Raw genomic sequence first — 18,673 nt, 5'->3', positions numbered from 1 at the left:
AGACAGCCCTTTTTGTGAGAGCAAGCCCTGGCTTTGTACATGGGGTTCAAGACAAGGTGCAGCTTCAGGCCTTCCCTTCTGTGAGACCCAGTGCAGAGTAAAAAGCACTTCAAAAGAGGGAGTCTGCAGGAGAGCTCTCGGTAGACTGATGGGGTTAGAAGCCTCCCACACCAAATGCAGAGAAGGAGCACTCTTTGATGTGCACATAGCCCTCCACAACACACTGTCTTACCCTCTTTAGGGCCCTGAGATACCATCTTCATTTTAAAGATAGAAAATTAAAGCAACTTCGTCATGGTCAGACAGAAAGCCTCAGGCAGAGTGAGGAACCCAACCAGGTCTCACATCCCATGCTAATGCCTGGCTTGTCCTCTATAAAGAGATTGAAAAACCAGCCTGTGACTGCAGAACAGGTCAGACCCGATGGCTTCTGAAGAGCATCATCACAGCTTCCCTGCCTGTGCACCGCAGATTGGGCCGAGCCCGTGCAGACACAGCCTGTGCTGGCTGCACCCAGGGACGCTCGGAGCTTTGGCCCTGCTCTCGAGGAGTTTCTCTGCCAGAAGAGCAGGGGGGTGGCTCTGTCCCCAGGGATGTGTGGGGACTGCACCGGCAGGCAGCTACACCGGGGACTCAAAGCAGTGGGATTTCAAACACAGCCGCTGTGCTGTGCCAGGCCCCACTGAACCTGGACACTGCCCGCAAGTGTCACTTGACACTTTGGCACAGAGCAAGTCTCATCACCTTGCTGAATTACAGTGTCCATCTGCCTGATGCTCCCTAGATACAGGGAGCAGGAGCCTTAAGCTGTTTCTTTGTCTTTCCATATGAAGGAGAGATCATTTTCTTTTCTAGGTCACATAACAGATCAGTGACACAGCAGGGTCAGTAAAGGGAAAAAACAAATACAGAAAAAAGCCCAGGCTCCAATCCCTAGAAACAGAGATGGCAACCAAGTCCAGAGGCACAGTCCTGCTCCCAATAGCACCAGCCTTCCATGGCCTCCAGCCTCTTCCCCTCACACTGTCACCCTGGGAATGGTCCAGCCAAACCCCTGGAAAGCCACAAACATCACTCAGTGGCACAGAGCCCTGCCATTGCCCTTTGGCACCAGCTGGTTTCCCAGCCGTGGGATCTAAGCTGAAGTCAGGTAAGGACTTTAGCCCTTCCCTCCCAAGCCTAGAGATTAACCCCTGATGAGAGGGTTTTGCTGCTCCTCAAGCAAAGGCAAATCTTGTCACAGGGCAGAGACAGGCTGTGTCCTCTTGAGTCAACACATGCTGGCAGCCTCCTGTTCACCCCTTGCTACCAGTGAGCACCAGGGGCTGTGGTGACACTGGCAGCAAGACCTGAGAGCCTGACATGGGGGCACAGCCCTGCCATGAGCCAACCCTTTAATGAACACCACCCCACTCCTGCCTCAGGAGACCTTCTGCTGGGTCTGGCCTGTGGGAGAGACCCCAGACCCTCAGCACAACTCAGGATTTGCTGTTCAGGGCTGCTGCCTGTGGTGACCAGCCCACCCTGAGCCCACACACTGCAGGGGGACCAAGGGACCAGCACCATCGCTTAATTCTTTTAAAGACAAACAACACATAAAGCAATAAACATTGAAGGTGATAAGACCGAGTCACTTACCAGTCCAAGATGGAGGGAGCAGCCAGAGCGGGGACTTGGGGCACTAAAGCCACTACAGACCACGTGGATGATAAAGGTAGTGGTGAAGGAGGAACATCAACCATCCTGCTCTCAAAGGGCCTACTGCTCCCAAATGTTATCAATTACTTAATCATCCCAGTCAGCACCCACTAATCACCCAGAGAGAGCAGGTCTGCTTCTTGTGAGTGCTGCTGAAGCAGATTCTGCTGATGGGGCACTGCCCCTGCCCTGTCCCCTCCAGCCTTCCCATTGGCCCTGCACAAGCTCCAGGATCCAGCAGCTCCTCCATCACAGGTGCTAAGGAGCTCACGAGGTCCCTCACACATGAGCTACACTTTTGTTTTGTGAGGTCTGTTTGTATTTAATTATCAAATTGCAAAGTATTTACATCCACGTTAGAGTTTCAAAGCATCTCCACCCCCCCACCACCCACAAAGCTGGACCTTTTTTAGGTTTTTTCCCCAGTTTTATTATTATCCAAAAAAAAAAGACCCAAACAAAAAAAAAAAAAAAAAAAGAAAAGCTAAATATTTTACTTAGACATCAAAAAAGGCAGGTGAGGGAAGCTGGGGAGAGACACAGATCCACATGTTCTCTGCATAGTCGGTTGGAGATCTTTTACAAAAGACTGTGTAAAAAAATTATAACAGCAGAGGAGAATGACTTACAGGATTTGATGGGGTCCAGGAAGCCAAAAAGCATCCTTAAGTGGGGGCTCCCCTCTGGAATTTATTGGCTTAACAAATAAACTGCCAGCCAACACTGGGGGTGGAGGGGAGGCTCTGAATCCCCGGGACCTCCGGGCCCTGCTGGTTGTGGTGGCGAGTCTGGAGATGCTGAGTCCCAGCAGAGCTGCTGCACAGAACCACGAGGGACACACGGACACGAGGACACACAGCCCTGTGCAGGAGGGCTCCTCTGGCATTGCCTTACTGTCTTCTGCCCTGAAATGTCCCCAGCACGTCTCCTCTGGCAAAGCTTCCCGAAATCCATGGGGCATTAAGCCAGCCCGGGGCGCTCCTTGTGCCTGCTGCTTCCAGGGAGAGCCAGAGCTGGAGCTGCCGGGTGAGCAGGTCCAGGCTGCTCCTGACCCCCTGTGCCCACAGGAGAGCCTGCACGTGCCGCAGACACCCAAAGGCCAAACTGAACTCGTGGGCCTGCCTTCTCTCTCCCCAGCTTCCAGACCAAATCTGGCTTCTCCCAGGGATGGGGATTTTGTGGAATTCAGGCAGAGCTGTGGCACAGGCCACAGGCACCATCCACCCCTCGGAAGGGCTGCCAAGGGACAGGGTGTCCCTGGTAGTGCCAATGGGGACATGGCAGCTGCCCATCCCAAAGGGCTGCAAACAGGGGAAGACCCAGAACATGGAGGTTTGGGGAGACCCTACCCAAACACAGAAACCTGTAAGGAAGGGAGTGGGGGAGAAAAGGTTCCAACTTTCGAAATGATTTAAAAACAAATCCATTAATCCAGTCGCTGTTCTTCAAGCCAGCAGGATCTCTCCATCCAGCTGAAGAGCCTGATCAAGCTGATTTTGAGGGTTTTACTCAAAAAAGGAGCCATTAACCAACCAACCAACCAACCAAGTCCTTGGTTCATAAATAAGCGTGCAGGGAGCTGTGGGAGTGAACGGGAAGCAGTGTTGTGCCTGAACCCTGCTCTGGTGGAGATTTGGGGTGGGGCTTTTGGCCACCCCTGCCCACACTGGGCTCCCACCCAGCTTTCCTGGGACACTGGTACCATGGCAGGGACTGGTAAGAGGAGGGTTGGGTCTGCTGCCCGTGACGAGGCTGTGCTGGAGGGACAGCCCATCCCACAGGTGATGGGGAGGCACAGAAAGCCCCCTGCCTGAGGACTGAGAGGTGGGTGAAGCCACTGGCTCCCCTCTCTGTGTCCTTCCCCCCAGCACTCCTGCCCTGCAGCACTCCCCAAGCCCCCATCCCACCATGGCCCAGGAGAGCATCTGAAGACCCCCCAGGTTTTTCTGAGCGAGTGGGGCTGGCACCCGAGAGGTGAGGGAGAGAAGCTTTGTGAACCACCACAGTGAAGGGTTTCCAGCTGGATACAGCCACAGGAGGGGAAAACCAACCCATGCAATGAAATCTAGGTCTGGGAGGGTGTGGGGACCACTCAAGGGTTATGTACAAGCAGGCGCTGAGTGGAAGAGGGAAGGGACTGGGGTTTGCCACACAGAGTCTGGGAATCAGCCCCACGGGATATGTGTGGGGCAAAGCTGGGCAGGGATAGCCACCCACCTCTGAAACATGGCTGAGGACTTTGGGAGCAAGCAGGGGGGAGATGAGGATGCAGATGTGGCACAGCACTTCCCAGGATTCTTCTCTGGGATGGTGGCATGTGGCTTGGGATGCTGCATGGGGGCTGCAACCTGGCAGCTGAGACATGAGGGGCAAAGGGAAGCCAGCTAAAAACGTACCAGGTGAACAAAAGCATCTGTGAAAGATGAGTATTTCCCCCAAAACACTCCCAACACCCTGAACAGCTACATGGGCCGTGCACCCAACCCCCACAGTGGCAGTGGATTTGGTGGCAGGGCCAGCCCGGGGGACTCTGCTGGTGGGACAGCTGGTGGTAGAACCAGGGGTGGAGGCTGAGGGGCACTTTACAAGGAGGTGGCTGGAAGACCTGGAGTGTGTGGTGGGAGAAAACACAGCAGGGCAGCAGGGCTGGCTGCAGACAGGGCAAGGGCTCTGTCAGCATCCCCTGTGCCACTCCCAGGAGGGGAGACAAGTCCCCTGGGGGAACAGACACAGCTGGAAGATTTCATCGTGTGCCCAGGTGCTCCTATGGGACAGTGTCCATCACCAGAGCCACGAGCAGTCACATTTCATGGTTCTAGAACCCACTAGCCATTGAGGTCATGGCAAGGCCAGAGGGACCACCAGAGTTCTGCTGCCATCCCACGCTGGCACCACCATCCAGTGCATCACCCCCTTTGAACCAGCCAGGGATTGTGCCATCATGACACTGAGCTTAGCTCAGTTGGTTAGAGCATGGAGCTAATAACACCAAGGTCGTGGGTTTGATCTCCGTGTGGGCCATTCACTTAAGAGCTGGACTTGATGGTCCTTATGGGTCCCTTCCAACTCAGCATTCTGTGATTCTGAATCTGTGGTGAAATGTCTCTGCCAGCATCCTCAGGGGAACCGGAGCCAAGGGGGAGACAGTGGAGAGGCTGAAGAGGCAGGGAAATTTGTGCTGATTTAGAAAGGGGGTGCAGGAGACTGGGGCCATGTGTCTGAGGTGGAGTGATGCTGTCCCCCAATCCCTCCAGGCTCATCCCAGAGCTGTAGGGGGGAAAAGTCTCCCAAAAGCCAAGTCTCTTGGCAGGAGATGCTCTGCTCGCCCTCCCGAGCCAGCTCCGCCGGCGCCCGCGGGCTCCTCTTGCCAGCGGGACAGCGCTGCTCTACGCACGGGCCACAAGTCTCAATGAGCAATGGGGGGACCCAGCACCTCCCCGGGCTGCATCCGCAGACAACGCCCCGTCCTGCTCCAGGGCTGCTCCACAAAAACAGCCCCTCTGTGGGGAGGCCAGCCCTCTGTGCCCTGCGGCGAGGACGGCAGCGTCCCTGGTGCCAGGAGGAACTCCGGGTCTATAGGTTCTCGCCGGGCTGGTACTGGGGCTCTGTCGAGGTGAAGTAGTCCTCCAGGAAAGCCTGCAGGTACTCGAAGGTGGGTCGCTCCTCCGGGTCCTTCCGCCAGCACTGGCACATGAGGTCGTGCAGGGACTCTGGGCACTCGGGCGGGCAGGGCATGCGGTACCCTCGCTCCACCTGATCCAGCACCTCCCGGTTCACCATCCCTGCGTGCCAGAGGAGACATGGCATTGATCAGAGCCGGGCCAGGTCCTGCACTGTGCCTGTCCCAGGGGACACACCAAGGGTGCCGTGCTGGGACACCCCTCAGGGGCAACCCCAGTGACCCACGGAGAGAGAAATGCCCCCAGCCCAAGAGCATCTTTTCCCTGCCAGCCTGTCACCTTGCTCTGGGCTAGAGCGAGACGGGGTGGCTGGGACCTTGCATCCTGGCCAATCTCTGCTCACCCCAGTGGGGAGGATCCGACCTGGGAAGGGGCAGCTCAGCCCCAAAGGGCAGGAGAAACTTTGCATCAGTTTGTTACTCCACTCTGAGGGCCACGGAGTGCCAGGAGTAAACTCTGGGCATGAGCAGCTGGCATTGGGCACTGCAATAGGGACAGGGCTTCTGCTGGTGGGTGCCAGCCCTCACCTGGGTACGGCACTCTGCCCTTGGTGGTCAGTTCGGTCAAGAGGATGCCAAAGGACCAGACATCTGACTTGATGGTAAACCTTCCATAGAGAGCTGCTTCAGGGGCCGTCCACTTGATGGGGAACTTTGCACCTGGATGGAGAGGTAGCGTGAGGGGCTGTGTGGGGCCACGAGTGTCTCTGTGCAGTCAGAGCCACGTGTCGGCTCCAGACACAACACACACCTCTGGGGACCAGGGACCAGTGGCCATTGCTCTGGTGCCACCTGCCTGGGCACCTCGAGGGACACGCACCTTGACGAGCAGTGTACTCGTTGTCCTCGATGAGACGTGCCAAGCCGAAGTCAGCCACTTTGCAGACCAGGTTCTCCCCCACGAGGATGTTGGCTGCCCGCAGATCCCGGTGCACGTAGTTCATCCTCTCCACATAGGCCATGCCAGATGCGATCTGTGGGGACCAGCACATGGGGCATTGAGGCTGACAGGGTGACACAAGGGTTCCCGGGGAGTGCCCAGCAGCAAAGAGGGGAACAGCTCTGCAGTGGCACCCAGCTGGGGTGTGGGAACAACCAGGTGCTCAAACAACCCCATGAAGACACGGCTTTGCTGGCCAGGGAGAGCCAGTGGCAACAGGAATGGGCAAAACGACGGTCCCAGACTGCAACCCAGCTCCAGGCTGAGACCCAGGGGGACCACAGCACCCACCCGAGCAAGGCTGCACAGCACCCCACTACCTGACCAGTGACAGCTGTGACAGCCCAGCGAGGGGCTCAGGCAGCCAGTGCCCTTGGAGGGGGATGCAGGACACCCAGGGATGCACAAACCCACCTGAGCCGCCATATCCACGAGCTGGGGCAGCCGCAGGTACTTGCCCATCTCACCCTTCAGGAAGTCCAGGAGGCTCCCTGTGAGGAAGACCATGGTCAGAGCAATGGGGAGGAGCAGTGTCCCTCAGCCACACCCTTGGTGTCCCTCCTGTGCTCACCCTTGCTCATGTACTCGGTGACAATGTAAATGGGCTCCTCTGAAACCACGGCGTAGAGCTGAACCAGCTTCTCGTGCCGGAGCTTCTTCATGACCTGGGCTTCCTGCAGGAAGGCCTCCGGGGACATGGTGCCAGGCTTCAGTGTCTTGATGGCCACCCGGGTGGTGCCATTCCAGGTCCCTGTGGCACAGGACACGCGGCTCAGGACACAGGGGCAGGGGGTCGTGTCCCTCACCTGCTCCCCCACCCCACTGCAGGCTCCGGGCACCTGCAGATGGCTGGGGACAGGATGCAGGTGGTGACAGGGAGGGGACAGCAGGGAGGGAATGCTCCTTACCCATCCACACCTCTCCGAAGCAGCCCTGTCCCAGCTTGACCTCCAGCCGCAGCGATTCCCGGGGGATTTCCCAGGCATCCTTGGCAAGGCCTTGGGTCTGGGGCTTGGATGTGGGGCAGACGTTGGTGAGACGGTGGCACAAGCCATCGGCGTGTTCTAGTAAAGGAACGGCAAGGTGACACTTGGGCTTTTAGGCACGTGATGTCTTTACCCCACATCCTCCCAGCAAACACCTCGGGGACCAGTACCCAACCCTGTGCCCTAAAACCCAGGCAGCTTTTCACCAGGATCCCACACAACTGGTTTGGGGTTCCCCAGCCCTGTGCTGGCTTCCCAACAGCACCCGCCCTGCAGCGAGAGCAGGCACAGCACCCCGGGTGCCACCAGACCCCAAGGGGACCCTGCATGGCTACCCACTGGAGTAGTAGGCCACCAGCTGCTGCAGGCTGTTGAACTGGGTGCGGGAGGTGATGTAGAAGCCGCCGCTGTCCAGCTTGCGGATCTTGTAGTGCTTCACGTTGAGCCCCTTGGCGTTGTCGAAGTCGGAGACAGAGAGGCAGTAGGCACCTGTGGGCAGGAGCGAGGGGCTGGGGGAGACGTGCTGCAGGCAGGAGCTCCCCATGGGGTCCCACGGAGGGGGGGCATGGAGGAGGCAGGACTGGGCATGCAGGCTCCCTCTGTCACCCAAAGAAGAGGATGGGGAGCAGCTCCTGGATGCCCCAGCTGGCACCTGGTGCCAGGGAGGGATGGCACGTACCCCTGGCTACAGCCACAACATGCAGTCACAACCTCCAGCTGCCCCCTGCTTGCACAGCAGCTCTGCCAAGCCTTGCCACCAGCCATCCTATGGGATGTACTAACCAGGGGCATTGTCCCCCAGCTCCCCCAGACCTGTCAGGTCCTTCTCTGCAGCAGGAGATAGGACCAGATGGGAGGCAGGCTGGGGCAGGCTCCTGACCCACCACCTCTACATCTCAGCATCTCAGAGGGGAGCCAAGGGCTGGTGGGCCTAATTCCCTGGTCCAAAAACACCCCTTTGGGATCTTGGCTCTGCTCTGCCCATACAAGAACAACACAGTGCTGCTGGGGCCACAGAGAGCAGAGATGAAGATTTATGCTGCTGCTTGAATGAGCTGCTTCCACCAGAATAAAATAACTAGTGATAAGTTCAAGGCATAAAAACAGAGAGGCACATCAAGGGGCTTTTCCCAAAGGTGCATTTGGAGCCACGTTTTCAGGTAAGAAACAGCATCCTCAGGCAGTCAAACCTCAAAGATCACAACTCACACTTTTGGGAGATATAAAACAAGTATAAAGAGTCGTCAGACTTGAAAGAAGGATTAAAGTTCATCGCTCCCTCGGCCTGCGTGCCCAGGAAGCACATGTTCAAGATATTGCCACTATACAGGGACCAGGGAAAACCAAAAAAACATCTACTTGGGGGTAAAGAAAAAAAAACAGGAAAAAAGAGCATCCTGCCAGGTGGTTCTGCTGGGGATGGAGAGGCTCCCAGCTCCCACCCTGCCATGAGCTGAACCATCTCTCTGAAGGGTGCCATGGGGCTGGGAGAGAAGTGGCCACGTCCCCCCAAACCATGGGCTCAGTGGTGTAATGGTGTGTTCAGCACAGTCACTGGGGATGTGATGGGGGCAGCAGCACTGGCTCCCTGGAGATCAGCACTGGCAGGGGAGATCCCAGGAGGCTGCCCATGCTGAGGGGCATCGTTCAGCAATGCCAAACATCGTCTCCTGTCTATATGGTATAACCTTTTTCTCCTCCTCCCTCCCCCCATGCCTAAGCTGGGGAACTTGGATCCCACAGAGTGACTGAGGGGACTCAAGGTACCCCCACACCCTTTAGAGAGGGTCTCTCTGAGGCCAGTCCCCCCCAAACCCGCTCACCTTTCGTGGTCTCACTCTCCCGGACCAGGAAGGTCCCTCGGGGGTTTTCGGGGTTGAGCAGCAGCCGCTCGGACTCCCGGCGAGTGATCTTCCCAAAATACCACCTGCAGGAGCAAGGCAGCAGCTCAGCACCCGGCACATCCCCACCCCCTCCACTGCCTGCCCAAGCAGGGGCCTCAGCCCCAGCCTCCACATCCCAGGTTTTGGAGACCAGGGGCTGCACCTCTGGGCTTGGGTGCCTCAGGGTGTGCCTTGTCCCCGTCCAGCCCAGGCTGGGCATCGCCCAAGGAGCAACCCTGCTCCACAGGCCCTGGAACACCTTCACTCTGAAAGCCTTCCCAAATGGGATGCCTGAAGCCCCCCAAGCTCTTGCTGAGGGATACCACGCTGCTGGCTGGGAAAGGGACATAGCTGGCACCTCCTGCTCTGAGACATTTGGCTTTTCCCCTGCCTGCTCTCCCTGTGTGACAGCTCCCTCCACACTCAGCCTGATCTGCACAGGTGGAGCCAGCAGTGCGTCCATGTGGAGGAGTAAAATCATAGAAACATAGATTTGGGTTGGAAGGGACCTTAAAGATCACCTCGTTCCAAACTGCCTTCCTGCCACACCTTCTATTAGACCATGTTGTTCAAAGCCCCATCCAATCTGGCCACGAAGACTTCCAGGGATGGGGCAGCCACAGCTTCTCTGGGCAACCTGTGCCAGGGCCTCACCACCCTCACAGGGAAGAATTTCTTCCTAACATCTAATCTAAATCTCTCCTCTTCTCGTTTAAAACCATTTCCCCTTGTCCTCTCACAGGCCCCTCTGCCCACGCAAAAAGTCACTCTCTCTCTCTTTTATGAGCCCCCTTTAAGTCCTGTAAGGGTGCAATGGAGCTTTCTCTTCCCCAGGCTCTCCATAAAAAACAGACCAAAAGCATCCACGGCCCCACTGTGCCACTGCTCCCCCTCCACCACGCAAGCACGCTGCACCACTGCACTCGTGGGCCTTAAAGGAAGGCTGGAAAACATTTTTGGGGTTTGCACACTCAAAGGGGAAAACAGCAAAGAGGAAGGCTTCCCCCAGGATGGGGCAGGGGCAGGGAGGAACACTTGGGGTGAGTTTGCTATCGCTCTTTTTTGAACTGTCTAAAAGATGGCAATTACTCTTCAGCCTGGATGGAGTCTGAGGGCGCGACATAGTTACTGGGGATGTAGCCCGTCTGTCCTGTAGTGAGGGAATGAGCCAGCCACCAGTCACCTTCCCTGCAAGAGAACCAAAACACACTCAGTGTGAAGCCAGGAGCCCCCCAGCCAGCCCCTCGCCCGCCCACAGGCACCGGGGGAGGACGAGCCAGCGCAGAGCCCTGCCGGGAAGGGGGACAGCCCTGCAGCCCCAGCCCCACAGCCAGACCCCAGCCAGGAGTGCTCCTGCTGCCAGCCCCTGCCCATGGCTCCATCTGGGTGAGCTCTTATTAGTGGGGCCACCCATTTGCATATGGGATGAACTTTAAACTTAAACTGAGCAGGGCAGTCCTGAGCCAGAATACCTTCAGAGCCACCTGAACGGGAACGGGGTCTGGCTGGAGGTTGTGAGGCATTGGGGGTCCCAGCAGCAGGACAGGGGGGAGCAGCAGGCGAGGGGAGGGAGGGGAGACGGGGAGAAGCAACAGAAGGATGGCAGCAATTAACAAAGGCACCAGGAAAACCCAGGAGAGTTAGTTAAATACAGGCTGCAGAAAAGCAACAGGAAGGGGCTGAGGTTTGGGCAGGGGGTGAGCCCTGCCCAGCAGTGATGCCCAGCCTGGATGCAGTGGGATCTGTCTAGCCTGGGTGCCCTGCTCACAGCCCCAGGATGGGCACCCCACGTGGCTGCAGCCCTGACCTGAGCTTCGTGCAGCCCCACAAAGGGTGGGCTCTGCCTGCACAACCGTGAGTGTGACTTGTCCCCAAAAACCTGGGGCTTAGCCACCATCCATCCCTCCAGCCCTAGGATCAGCAGCCCCAGGCACGTCCCCAGGAGCAGGAGTCTCTTCCCCACTCTGCCCTCCTGCCCACCAGGCTCCTGCTCCAGACAGGGCTGGAGAGGAATGAATAGAGAGGAACAAGAGGACAGCAGGAGGCGGCTTCCCCTTCCTGCAGACAGCAGGGCTCTTCCTCCCACCACCTGCATCTTCTTGCCCATCAAAGACAGAGTCACCAAACTCATCCTGACCACAAGGGAGACGAGGCTACAGGAAAACTGCAGATTCGTGGGAACAGCCCCGTAAGGATGCAGGAACTTGGCAGGACAACCTCCACAAACGTTACAGAAAAACACTAATAACCTCAGTCACCACTGCAGGGCTCATCAGACCACATCCAGACCCATCCCTGACCCTGCAGATGTGTAAACCTCCATCCTCACTCCAGACACACCAGCAGCTAAACCAGCAATGCTTCCAAGTGGTCAGGAGAACCCAGACACGGCCCCCAGCTCCCCACAGTGGTGTCAGTGGGGCAGGGGACAGCAGGGACCTTCCAGGCCTCTCCTCCCACCCACAGAGCTGGGCTTTGCCCCTGGACCAGCCTGGCAGCAGCCCTGGATGGCACTTCAGCCTCTCCCAGCCCCAGCACAGTGCATGGCAGGCAGCTTGGGCTCCCCAGCCAGGGCTGCTGCCCCAGTCACCTTTACTGAGGGGGCTCTGAAAGCTGGTTGGGCTCTTTCCCACAGGGCCAGAGTAAACATCTGCTTGAAAAATGCCCAGCTTTTGACTCGTGGCTTCATTCCAGCTTGGGCTGCAAGGCTGCAAGCTGGGAATTCAGCAAAAACAAACTATTCCAAAAATATCTCAGTGGGGAAAAAAATAATAATAATCATCATCATCAAAACAAAGCATTTCAACAATTCCCTGCACAATCTTACCCAAAATATCCCACCACATCCCTGCTGGCTGCCAGCTGGCTGGGAGGAGACCTCCTCCCACTGGAAATGGGACCACGAGAGCCTTTCTGCACTGGGGGGGACTGGGAGGCTGACGTGGAGCAGGGATCTCAGTGATGTGGAAGCTTCTCCTTCTGTCCTGCACAACCCTGGTTAAGTCAGAGCAGCCAAAACCTGCCACCACCCTGCAAAGCCACTACGGCCATGGGCTCCTGCTGTGCCCAGGACCTGCCAGCCCTTCCCAGACTGACCCTCCCCACAGCTCCAGGGATGCCCTGCCAGGGAGCCTAGAGGAAGGGGACATCACACGCCTGCCTGTTGCTGTCCCCAAAGTGCAGCAGCCTGAGCTGTTCCCAGACGGTCCAAGCATCTCTGGGAACTCAATGAGAAGAGTGATTCACGCCCTGAGCACTGCACAAACTGCCCAGCTTCCTCCACTGCCTCTCTCCCTGTGGACATCCCACCCACACAGACACTGGGAAGGTCAGCAGCTACATCCTGCACCCTCCACCAAAGGGCTGTGTCACCAAATGAAGCCCTTTTGCCCCCCAGGATGCTGCAGAGCCCATCACAGCTCGACCCTTCCCTCTGAACGATAAATAGAAGCAGAGGAAAAAAAAAGTGTGGAAACCTCAGAAGTGATATGAGGTGTAAAGAAAAAACCCACATATATGGTCCTGGTCTGGACCTCCACGAGCAGAGCTCACTTTGCAACAGCCCAAACTCAAGCATAGGGCACTTACACTGCTGAGGCTGAAAGTAAGAAGCCCCCAAACCCCCAAATTCAGGCTTTTCCTGTAGCATTGAAGCCCTGAGCATCCTGGACTTCATGGATGAAACAAATCACCCTTAATAAACAGCACTGGAACAATGAGAACAAGGATCAGATTGAAAACATGTTTGTGCAACACTGCCCGAGCATTGCAGGAGAAATCTCACTCCCAGGGTGTTTCCTCATCTTTCCACTCTTTGACCTTGCAAAGCTGTTTTGGGTGCCCAGGTTGGAAGGCAGCAGTGGAGGGGAATGGGAGCTGGAGACCCTCAGGACCCTGTGACAGCTCCATGCCTGGGGACACTGGCTCTGCCAGCCAGGCTCCAGACCATGTGTGCCATGTTAGGACAGACCACCCATGGATTTAATAACACAGGATCATGTTTAGGAGCATCTTCCAGCTGGCCACGCTGCCCTGCTCTACAACAGCACGTGATGTGTGTGCTGTGGTGACCAGGACGGGGAGCAAATCAGGGGGTCAGACCCCTAAGGACATGCTTGAGTCCCCAGAGTCACTCATGAAAAATAAAAGTATAACTAAAAAATGAAAAAAAAAAGGGCAAAAAAGGCCAGGAGGAAGTGAAGAGCCAACTGGAAAGGAACTGCAGAGGGGAGCCAGGCACAGAAAAAGAAAGGGGCCAGGTTCAGAGCTCCCAGGTGCAGACACAGCTCTGGGTGGAACAGTTCCCCAGCATGGGAAGAGACTCCCTGCTCTGTCCCAGTTCCTCAAGGAAAACAAACCCAACTGACCACAAAACCATTGGTAAACCATCTCCTCCCAGCCCTGCTCCAACCAACCTGCTCTAATGTGGGCAGCAGATGGGTTTTGATCATGTAGATCATTAATAATAACAGTAATAATGTGCCATACACACCTGACATCCACTTTCCTCCTAAGTGACAGCATGGAGGGAGAGAAAGAAGAGTCAAGAGAGAAGGTGAGACCAGAGACAGCTTGCAAGCACAGGGGAAAGCACCCGTGAAGTTGAGGAATGTGTCCAGGTAAATGAGAGGGAGCTGAGCACGGACAGGGACGGGGGACCAGTGGGGACATGGCCCTGTGTTGGAGGGCACAGACTGGCCAGCAAGCTGAGGAGGCAGCTTGGTGACAAGGCTGCCAGGCCACAGTGACCAGCAGCAGGGCTGGGAGGATGAGGAAGCAGGCAAATGATTGCTTCTAGCATCAGTGTCCTTGGACAAGTCACTGTGTCCGTGCACATTTGGGGGCTCTCTCTCTGAGCCCCCATCCCTGGGAGAGCTGGTCCTGCTGGGCTGGGCTGGGGGCTCTGCAGGAGGGACAGAGATGGCAGCTCACCACATGGGCATGGCTGCAGGGACAGGGACGGGGACACTCACGTGTTGTTGACAATTTGCAGGCGCTCTCCTTTCTTGAAGGACAAGTCCGTTTCAGTCCGGGACTCGTAGTCATAGAGGGCCACGAAGGTGGTGACTCCACCTGCGACACAGAGCTCTCAGCAGGGGCACAGCCATGGGTGCTGCTGCAGAACAGCGCTGGGTGCCCCTCACCAGGGATCCCCCTCTCCCACCATCCTCCCACGGGCCAACAACACACAGATCTGCTTCTCCCCCAAGCACAGAGTCCCTCAAAAGCAGAAGACCCCAAGAAGCTGGCCCTGAGCCCACAAAGACCCGACCGAGCCCCTCCCCGCCCTGCCGAGCCCCAGCCCACACCAACCAGCCAGTGCCCCGGCACGCTGCGGAGAGGTGACCGTGTCAGAGGTGTTGAAGCCTCCAAAGAGCTTGGGTTCAGCAGCCATGGTCCCGAAGGCGCGGCTGGGGGTGCGGTGGGCATCGGGGGCTGCCGCTTTGCTGGGCGTCTGCGAGGCTGGGTAACCCCCATGGTGGGTGTTGTCGGCGGGCTCCAGGCTGCGCCGGCGCTGGCTGGGGTCTTTGGGCTTGCTCTTGCTGCTCCCCATGGTCCCGGGCTGGAGGAGACACAGACACGCAGAGGGCCTCTGTTATTATCGCTGTAATTATTATTATTACAATTAGTAAGCAGAAGTCGCTCTCCAGGGCCTGGGTGACAGATGCCTGCCCACCAGGAAACGAAACAACCTCTGGAGTCTGTTCAAGCATCAGCTGCCGGGAAGTCTGGCCACCCTGCCCTTGCCCTGGGACAGCATCGCCCCTCCATAACACTGAGCCACCTCCTGCGTGGCCACAGCAGCCAGCGAAACACCAGGAGTGGAGTTTTCAGGACACACTTTGGGAGCAGAGGGAAGCACACTGAGCCCTGGGAATGTGGAGCGAGGATGCTGAGCATGGAGCCTGACCTGTGGTTGAGAGTGCAGCAGCTCCAGGGCCAGGCACCCGCTGTGGGATGCAGCTCAGTCCCACCCAGACGCGTTTCCTCGTGCATGGGAGTTTGTACCAGGGCGTGGACAGGAGAAAACAAGACACAGACAAATATCCACGTGCTTGGATTACTGTGACAACAGAAATTTGGAGAACCCACAGCTGCATCACTGCTGGCTCAGGATGGGGATTTAATTGCTGAACATGTACCTTTGAAGTCCAAAACATGCAGCAAATGGGATAAAAGCTTAAATCAGGAGCAGTTTCAGGCAGCTCACAGCTAAGGACCAAGGGATCTCAGCTTTATATATAGTCAAATAGTTTATATATATAGCCTTCCTTTCCACTCAAGATCACACTCTATAAATACCTTCAAGGTAATGATATAAATGAAGGAAGGGAATTATTTGCAGTCTCCAAAGATGGCAGGATACCCAGCAGTGTCCTGAAGCTATGGAAGGAAATATTTAGGCTAGATCACGCATGGCAGGAGGGAAAAGGGAGGTGGAGACAACCAGGGAGGAGACTATCTCTGATAAGAACACAGAAGCAGGGAAACAGCAGAGGAGGCAGCCACTGCCTGTGGGGTGTGGGACCTGGATGCAGCCACTAGTGAGGCTGTGCCAGGGGTTTTTCTAGCCCAGCTTTGGAGAGAATTCAGGCCAAACCCCCACGAGCAGGGCCAGAGCCATGGGCAGCCCCAGCAGCCTGCACAGCCCCAGTGTCAGTGGGGCAGAGCCCCTGGTTCCTGCCATGGGGAAGCTTAGGGGTGCCAGGCACAAGCTCTGCTCCCCTCCCAGCTCCCCTCCCCACAGTGCTCGGGGCTTATTTCCCAGAAGACACAACTTCCATCCACTCTTTTCCAGCTCCCACATTGTACAAGCAATGTACACAAGCAGAGTCCTGGTGTGACCCATGCTGGCAGGATCAGACCCTGACAGGGTCAGGGAATTGGAATAAACTGATTTTTTAGGAATTAGAATAAACTGCTAGGTATGACTCCAGAAGCCACTCCAGTGGGGAGAAGAGCTGTCGTTCCTCCTATGGATGCAGGAACAAGGAAGGACCAATGCCTCTATCTGCCACGGGACCCAGCCCACGTGTCTCTGTCCTGGACTTTGGGGTTCTCGAAGCAAAGAAAGGTCAAATATAAGCTCTGCACTGGCAAATTCAGAGGCACGTCCTGCAGCCAGGGGGGAGGGTGTCTGTCCCATAAATAAATGCACTTTAAAAGCCTGGTGCCGAAGATACTAAAGCAGAACTGCAGGGGAAAGCAGGACCTTAGAAGCAAAGAGAAGAAGCCCCAACCATCCCATCCCCAGCAAGCCCCTCTCTCACCTCTGCCCAGAGCTCCAGCACCCACTGGCACTCCTGGGATGGCAGCAGCAGTGCAGGGAGGAAAGTGGGGGCACAGTGGGGCTGTGACCGTGTGGCTTGTGACTGCCCACGCGACCGTGAGCAAGGGCAGAGCTGCTCAGAGTTTCCCCTGGAAACAGCACTTCCCCAGGCAGGAAAACTCCCTGGCTGGGGCAGCGGATTTAGCAGCACTTCGGGGACGCAAGTGTCCCCTGAGCACATCCAGCCTGGGTCAGCAAAGGATTTGTCAACATGCTGAGAAAATCAGAGTATAAAATACTCAGTATGCCCAGAGATTAGCCAGGACCACAGAGATGGGAGAGTGGATCCCCAAGGCACTTCCCCAAAGCAGGCGAGTCCTTGCCTTCACACCCGAGAGCCTGTGGGCACAGGATGTGTATCTCCCAGGCATGTCCTGGCCAGGGATGCCATGGACCATGAGATCATCCCTCCTGTGCAGTGGTTTGGGCAGGAGAGCTCTCCAATGGACATCAGAGCTCCCACCCTGCACTGGGGTGCTGATCCTCCTGGGCAAGGGGTTTGCTGGTCACCAGGACATGATGCTCCAACGGGGCCCAATGCAGGAGGAGGAGGAGCAGGAGGCATGAATCCATGGTCCTCTGGGGAAGGGGCTGCAGAGCAGCGAGCTCTGCTCCAAGCTCTCCTGTTGGTTTGCACATAAATACCTGCACGCTCTTGCTTCGACTTGGCTAGTGCAAAATGCAGGCTGGCAACCCCAAACTGTGCCCAGAGGCACTGGCAGCCTTGCACCATCCCCACTCTGAGTCCCAGGTAACTCAGCCCACAGGACCATATGGCTTTAGCCCTGTGGCTCTCCACCTGTCCCCAGGGAGGAGAGGGGTCTGAGAAATACCCTGTGACCCCAACATCCCCCTTGGCAGCCAGGGAGGAAAGGGTGCACATTCCCCTGGCAGAATGCAGGGTTGTGCAAGAGCCTGGCAAAGGAGTGATTAATGACAGCAGGAATGTGCTGTGCACTCAGGTCCTGGGAGGCACCAGGGAGAGACCCCCCTGCTTCCAGCAGAGCCATTGATGAACTCCCCCAGAGTCAAAGGGCAGACAAGGAAGGGGGTGAACCCACCACCCAATGTGGCAGCTCCCAGCACACCCCAGCAGCATCACTGGGGGCTGTGGGACAGCACTACAGCAGCCAGACTGCAAAAAATACCCATGGCCAGCAGCTGTGCTGTGTTTATGTCTAATAAATTTATGTCTAATAAAGACAGCATTTCCACACGCAGCAGGCTGCAGGGATGCTCAGCACCGCCAGCATCCAGCCAGGGCAGCCTGTCCAACGCCCAGTGGGATATTTCCCTGCTCCCTTGCTTTCCACAGCTGACAGTGCTGGGATGGGGGGCTCAGCATCACTCCCCACCCCGGCCAGTGCCTTGGTTTCCAGCAGGGCTTCCCTACTCCCCCTCCCAAGGCTTGTGTGGCAGGCTGGAGCACGGCCAGCATTCCCGTGCTCACTCTGACTGATGCGAGGTGGCGGACGAGGCAGCTTTCCTGCGGCGGGGATTAACACCCCGGGCACGTCGCAGCCTGCAGGAACTCCCTGCTTTCCGTTCCGGGGGGTCAGCGCCAGCAGCACATCGTGAACCACCACCGTGATGAGTTGCGAGGCCTCAGCTCTGCCCCCCCCGGGCCGGCCACGCCTCGGCAAACACCCAGGGAGGGTTCAGCCTTTGGCACCTGCACCCAGCCCCCAGCCCACCCACAGATGCTCAAAGGCCAAATCGGCTGTGGCTGTGCACCCAGGGCCCCAGATCTGAGCCCCCCCGGCAGGTAAAGTGGCCTGGTTCCCCCTCCCCGGGCCATCCGCGATGCCTTACCAGTGCTTTCGGCTACAGCCTCGCCGCGGGGTGGGGAGGTGCCGCCGGCCAACTCAGCTCAGCTCCCGCCGCAGCCTGTGAGACAAGGGAACATCAGTGCCCGCGGCAGCACCCGCGCCCCCGACCGTGCCCTCTGCCCCCGCCACAGCCGGTGCCCAGCACTGCCACTGCCACTGCCACTGCCCTCCTCCTCCTCCTCCTCCTCCTCCTCGCCACCCCTCCAGCGCGGGGCCGGCAGCTCACACCCGCCCGCTCTGATCTTCTCTCATGTGTGAAGAGGGGACGATTCTCTGCTCCACTTCATCAAACCCACCGGGGACGGGAGAGGAGGTGGCTGCAGCCGCC

General features: G+C 57.3%; 1 protein-coding gene across 2 annotated transcripts; it reads right to left on the bottom strand.

The window, feature by feature from the left end:
- Positions 1–2,014: 2,014 nt before the first annotated feature.
- On the bottom strand, positions 2,015–18,403 carry SRC (SRC proto-oncogene, non-receptor tyrosine kinase). Of its 2 annotated transcripts, XM_017822831.1 has the most exons (13): positions 18,329–18,403; positions 14,500–14,749; positions 14,160–14,259; positions 13,679–13,696; positions 10,276–10,374; positions 9,127–9,230; positions 7,643–7,792; positions 7,226–7,381; positions 6,889–7,068; positions 6,732–6,808; positions 6,198–6,351; positions 5,906–6,037; positions 2,015–5,480 (listed from the first exon to the last, which is right to left on the bottom strand). In XM_017822831.1, exons 2-13 carry the CDS (start codon positions 14,738–14,740, stop codon positions 5,272–5,274), a joined length of 1,620 nt encoding a protein of 539 aa, XP_017678320.1. In that variant the 5' UTR covers positions 14,741–14,749; positions 18,329–18,403; the 3' UTR covers positions 2,015–5,271. The 2 variants fall into 2 exon arrangements, with proteins under 2 accessions (XP_017678320.1, XP_017678321.1); XM_017822832.1 differs by lacking the exon at positions 13,679–13,696.
- Between the last annotated feature and the right edge of the window lie 270 nt (positions 18,404–18,673).

The sequence above is a fragment of the Lepidothrix coronata genome, unplaced genomic scaffold (assembly GCF_001604755.1).
Source record: "Lepidothrix coronata isolate B3197 unplaced genomic scaffold, Lepidothrix_coronata-1.0 Scaffold99, whole genome shotgun sequence".
Lineage (NCBI taxonomy): Eukaryota > Metazoa > Chordata > Aves > Passeriformes > Pipridae > Lepidothrix > Lepidothrix coronata.
Note: the sequence above shows the minus strand (reverse complement) of the source record. Positions and strands in the feature narration are given on the sequence as shown.

Coding starts and splice junctions, on each gene's coding strand:
- SRC (XM_017822831.1), bottom strand. CDS start 14,740: ATGGGGAGCAGCAAGAGCAAGCCCAAAGACCCCAGCCAGCGCCGGCGC. Junction 14,260..14,499: donor GCGTGCCGGGGCACTGGCTG/GTTGGTGTGGGC, acceptor TCTGTGTCGCAG/GTGGAGTCACCACCTTCGTG. Junction 5,481..5,905: donor GGGCAGAGTGCCGTACCCAG/GTGAGGGCTGGC, acceptor TCTGGCACGCAG/GGATGGTGAACCGGGAGGTG.